General features: G+C 39.5%; 1 protein-coding gene across 1 annotated transcript in view; it reads right to left on the bottom strand.

Moving 5' to 3' along the window:
- Positions 1-878: 878 nt before the first annotated feature.
- The window catches only part of LOC116986251 (protein-glutamine gamma-glutamyltransferase 2-like), a 29,467-nt gene continuing 24,479 nt past the window's right edge, over positions 879-5,866 (bottom strand). The window contains exons 11-13 of the mRNA XM_033041609.1: positions 3,928-4,088; positions 2,440-2,573; positions 879-1,447 (exon numbers count right to left, since the gene is read on the bottom strand). Coding sequence (XP_032897500.1) covers positions 1,297-1,447; positions 2,440-2,573; positions 3,928-4,088 — 446 coding nt within the window. The 3' untranslated portion in view covers positions 879-1,296. The remainder of the gene's footprint in view (positions 1,448-2,439; positions 2,574-3,927; positions 4,089-5,866) is intronic.

The raw sequence follows: 5,866 nt of genomic DNA on the forward strand, positions 1-5,866 counted from the left end.
CAAGGAAATCATAGAGCGGAGCTTGAATTGTCCTGTTTGTAGGGGTTTTCACCGCCCAGCACGTGTGTGCACGCATGTGCGTGCGGCCGCCAAGAAATTGTGTCCCCCCCATGTTTTGACAGCAATTTCCATGCCTGTGCACCTGTATTCAACTATATCGGGCTGAACTGATTATATTCTGAACCACATTCCCAGCTATCTGGAGTATTCTTTCATCCCTTGCTTATCAAGAATCTATCTACTTATGGCTGAGAATGCATTAAAGATGCTGTTCCCATCACCCTTTTAAACATAGATACAGAAACGTAGAAAATAGATGCAGGAGTAGGCCCTTCGAGTCACTATCACCATTCAATATGATCATGGGTGATCATCCAAAATCAGAACCCCATTCCTGCTTTCACCCCATATCCCTTGATTCCGTTAGCCCGAAGAGCTATATCGAACTCTCTCTTGAACACATCAAGGTAGAGAGCGGCAGTGACATCATATTTTCATTGTTCATTGGTGTTGATGCATTATACAGCCACATTTTCACTGTAAAATGATTTAAGTGCCATCTGTTGGGTTCGTCTATGGCTGTTCCCCATGATTTCTTGCTGCTGATTAAACAGATTATTCTTTCATGATTATCATTTGCAATGCTTGTTTTTATGGGACATTGTTTACAGCTCTTGTGTAATCTTCACCAACTTTGAAAGTTGTGGGTGTTGCAGCTAATTGAGCTATGAGTATTTGTACTCCACTTGGATCATTTCAGAGCAAGGTGGAGTGAGAAAACATTGTTAATGCATCATTCGCAGCAGCAACCATTGTTATCAACGAGGCTGGGAGGTGCAAAGAAACTCCTATCGCCAAAGTAAATGAGACACAGGAACTTGCTCAGCAGTAAAAATTTAATACAGGAACATGAACAAAAATATATATAATGCAACGATAGAATACAAATGTTGAGGAAGAGGATGGAAATCATCTGGGGGAAACTTGAATAACTGCAGGAAAAGGATAACTGATCATCATAGTTAAACAGTGTAATAAGGATTTTCCAGTGAGTTAAACACAATTGCGTTCTGGTGATGGGGTAATCTACCTGGAAATTGTTCATAGTTGAGTTCAATTTCTCACCAATGATGGTCATCCTAATTAGGCACAATTATTGATACAATGAAAATCATAGGAGGTGCACAGAAGGGTTATAAACACCTTGATTCATTTTGATTGAATTTGGTTAATATTGCAAATAAGGTTAATATATTGCAATCTTTGTAAGGACACATGTAAGAGTGATCAGGTTTACTAAATGTTTTGGACATGGATATTCTGGAATCCTTTCACATCCATCATTCTGTTGCAGTCAAAATCCACCGATAATTTCCGTAGTCCTGCTTTTGTCGGGGTGAATCGAATGTTTATTGCAAATACATGGTTTGGCTTTATCTCCTCCTGCCTAGAACAATGTAAGAGTAGCATTATTGGAAAGAAGCAAATCTCACAAAAAGTGTTAGTTTTTTTAAGAACTTAAAATCATTCACTTGCATAGCTAAAAACAATAATGACATGTAAAAATCGCAGCAACACCAACTTCTATTATTTTATCCCTTGATGCCCCAAACTATTTCTCTGCAGGGGCTTCATGTGAAAAATTGATACTGTGATTTTCAAGGAGAAACCAAAGGCTTGATGAAAGGGAAAGCTTTTCTTAAAGAGCAACTTGAAAAGAGGTAAGAGTATTGGTAGCAGAGTGGTATAGCTTCACATTCAATGCCTCACACTGCCAATGGTCTGGGTTCAATCCAGACCTCTGGTGCTGCCCGTGTGGAGTTTTCATATTCTTCCTATGATTGCTCTTCCAAGGACTTTGTGAGTTTGCCCTTGGGATGTTCTGGTTTCCTCTGACATCCCACTCTCCGCCGCTCTAGGGCAACAAATCTACTGCTGCGCCACTTTGCCACCGCCATTGGAATTGGATCTAATAGATTTAAATTTCTCACGATTTGGGGATTTAACATTGACCTCGCCTAAAAGACATTTAATCTATCAGATGCTTTACATTACTTGTTGTACCACAAAGTTCTGAACCAAGTGTTTCAAGTAGTTAGAAACCAAAAAACTGGAGAATTGAACCAGACTCCCATGGCTATTCAATTGATCTTTACAGGAAATGTGCGCTGATCAGTGCTTGAGGGAGACCGGAATTGGTTAGGCATGAAGGCATGACCAGTTGCGTACACAATTACAAGAAGAATGGACACTTAGGCAAGAGAGGAGTTGCAAGCTGAATTATTTTCCTATTTTTCCTTTGCACCTGCCTTACAGAGAGAAAGACCCCAGTCATATGCTGCATAATACAAAGATTGCCAGAGAGATTTTTTGCATTCAAAAATCAAATAATTGATTTGCACCATAGTGTGTTCAGCAACTACTTCTCTTTCCATTTACCTAATTCGTTCCCAGCCAGCGATCAGTCCCAATCCTTCGATAGTGAAGATACAATTATACAGTGTTACAGACAAGGGATTAAGAAAACTGATTTCTGCATTGAGCTCACGATTCAAAATTGGCTCCCCAAGGACCTGCGGAAAAGAATGTGTTACACGTATAATTATTCCTGATTCCAGTCGATTGAAATTACTCAAATACATGTAATTTAACATTGCCAAGGCCCGAGTAGGAGATTTGGTGATTTCAAGCAAGATAAAACCTTAGGTGAAAGACTTCAAAAGAATAAGGGAGCAATTGGGGAATGTTCTCTTAGTAATTTGTAAACTTAGACCTACTTGCTTTCCATCCTTAAGCTTTTCAAGTTCATATCAAACTTTTTGAGAGAAAACTCACAATGGCAGTGGTTACTGAGTAATGTGTTTGGAACTCCCCTCCTTTAGGAATGCTCCTTTCTGGGATCTTCAATGATTTGAAGTGATTTTACCAACTGTACTTATGAGAAGGGGAACTTTTTCCACTATGTGTTTATTAACGTAAATGCATTCTGTTTGCAGATGGATTCTAGTTTGAGCAGGAGGGATGGGAGAGTGGAAAAGACAAAGCAAGAGCAATGAAGAATACTGGAGAACAAAGGGGTTGACCAAAGGGCATGGTGATGGGAGGCGGCGGAAGCAAGGGTGTTCACATTTGTAATTACTGCTTTATGAACGAGAAAATGATCTGTAAATGGTGCTTTGGGCTCAATGAGAAACAATAATCAACTAAGAAACAGTGATGAGGGAGAATAATTGCTCAAAGAACGTCAGCTTTGAAGGAGAGAAGTAGGCCAGATAGAATTTATTGGCAAGATAAAATAACATCTTTACTAAAACAGACAATATATCCATTGGGTTAAAGAGAGAAATGGGCCGTTCAGTCCACTGAGTCTATGTTGAACATTAAGAACCGATTTTATACAAATCCTACACTAACCCAATGATTGCATTAAAACCCCTGATACCACTATTCATCTATTCATTTGTGGCAATTTACAATGACCCATTAACTGAATGTTATCTACTAACGAGAATGTTTCTGGAAAGTGGAAGGAAACCAGGACAGACATCAATATGGTCTTTAGGGAAAACTCCATACAGATAGCAACCAAGATCAGGATTGAGCGCAGCTCATTGGAACATGGAGGCAGCTACTCCACTTTCTGATCTGTGCTATTTCCAACTGGAAAAAGTAAAGTTATCTACCAAAATCCTGACCTTTCTCGTTCTAATAAACCATGAATGAAAAGAATCTAATTGAATAACTGGGATGTAGTTTTATGTTCTAAAATGTTATCTTTAAAGAACATGTTCTTTCTTTGAAAAGAGGCAATTGCAGGGAGACGAATGAATGCCATGAAGAGGGTGTAATATCTCCATCAGTATATAGGCTAATTAATTTTAGTGTTTGCAGTTAATATGTAGTTGACAGTTTGTTGAAGTTTATTACCTTTACCACGACTTGAGGATTGGTCACGGTAATATCTTTCATCGCCAATGCATTTTCACTTGATCTTTTGTCAATTGCCACAGCTATCATCTTGATCATGCGATGATTTTTCAAGTCATGGCCAAACTCTGAGAAAGGTACATTGAAAGGCACTGTTGCAACTGAAGGAACAATCCAAAAACAGGGAATGTTAAAATGATTTATTTGTTTACTTACAAAAGTCATTTCACACATACATACAGTATAATGTCTGTACAATCCTCAATGCTCTCACAAAGAAGTTGGAGATATGGAATAGGATTGGGAATGCCATTTATCAGTCCAAGCCTGAATGTTATCTACTGTAGGATTTGCGACATGGTATGCTTTGTCTATGGAGATCTGTGAATGTAACAGAACATTGCACAATCATCAGTGAACATTCCCACTGTTCTCTTTATAATGGAAGGAAGATCATTGATGGGCTGGTGAAAGCTTTTGTATCTCAGACACTGCCCTGAGGAATCCATTGGATTTCATAGTCATGCAACACAGAAGCAGGCCCTTCGGCCCAACTCATTCATGCCAGCCAAGATCCCATATCTAAACTACTCATTTGTCCGCAGTTGTACTATATCCCCCTAAATCTTTCCTATCCATATACCTGTCCAAGTGACTTTTAAATGCTATTATAATAGCATTTAAAAGACACTGATTGTGGATGAACAGCCACAGTGAATGGCGGTGCTGGCTCAAAGAGCCGAATGGCTTACTCCTGCACCTATGGTCTATTGTCTATTGTCTATAATATCTATCTCGATTACCTCTTTTGGAAGCTCGTTCCATATAACCACCATTATCTGAGTGATGGAATTGCCTCTCGGTTTGTATTAAATCTTGTCCCTTAAACCCATGTCCTCTTGTTTTTGATTTCCCTACTCTGTGTAAACGACTCTGTGCATTCGCCCTATCAATTCTCCTCATGGTTTTATAGACCTCTTGCTACCCTGTCTACTGGTGACATCACTTTCAGGGAACTATGTACCTGCACTCCTTGATCCCTCTGCACTAGAACATTCCCCAAGCCCTACCATTCACTCTGGAGATACTGCCCTGCTTTGACTTCCCAAAACGCAAAACCTCCCATTTATCTGCAAGAACTCCATTTGTCATTCTACAGCCTAGTTGCCCAGCTGCCCTGCTGTAATTTTTGAAAAGCATCTTCACTATGTATGATTTCACCTACTTTAGTCACCTGCAAACTAACTGTTCATGCCTTGCACATTGTCATCCAAATCATTGATATCATCACTGATATGTCCTGATACTAGGCTGATTGAACTTCAACTCCCACAACCATCCTCCTTTGTATGGGGTATGATTGTAAGCATTGGATGTTTTTCCCCTGATGCCTACTGACTTTCACCAGGGCTCCTTGAAGCCACACTTGGGCACTTGCTACCTAGATGTCACTCTCAGCTCAGCACTGGAATTGAGCTATTTCATCCATGTTTGGACAAGTTTGCCATGAAGTCTGCCAAATTTGTTCCTACAGCTTGAAGAGGGTGGGAATTTGCTGCCAGTTCCTTGCACAGCAGGTATCCTATATCCAGTCAGTTAAGCACAAAGAGTACTCTGACAGAAAAAGCCTAAACACAATCTGGATTCAACATTAAGTGTTGTGTGGGGATTGATGAGTGGACAAGGAATGCATTGGAAAGATATACTTAATGTGATGGGCAACAGGAGAAATGAGAGGGAGAATACGTAATTTGAGATTTGAAGCAGGGAGTTTGACAAACTTGCAAATATATAAGCTGGTATAAATCAGAGGGTTGATCAAGTTGACGAAGGTTTGCCATTATTAGTTACTAAGTATTATACATTTTGAAAACCATTTATTCAGAAGTCATTCTGGTGTCATGGCAAGTACAATCAAACCTTATAACAGTTAGGAAAA

This window comes from Amblyraja radiata, chromosome 23, assembly GCF_010909765.2.
Source record: "Amblyraja radiata isolate CabotCenter1 chromosome 23, sAmbRad1.1.pri, whole genome shotgun sequence".
NCBI lineage: Eukaryota > Metazoa > Chordata > Chondrichthyes > Rajiformes > Rajidae > Amblyraja > Amblyraja radiata.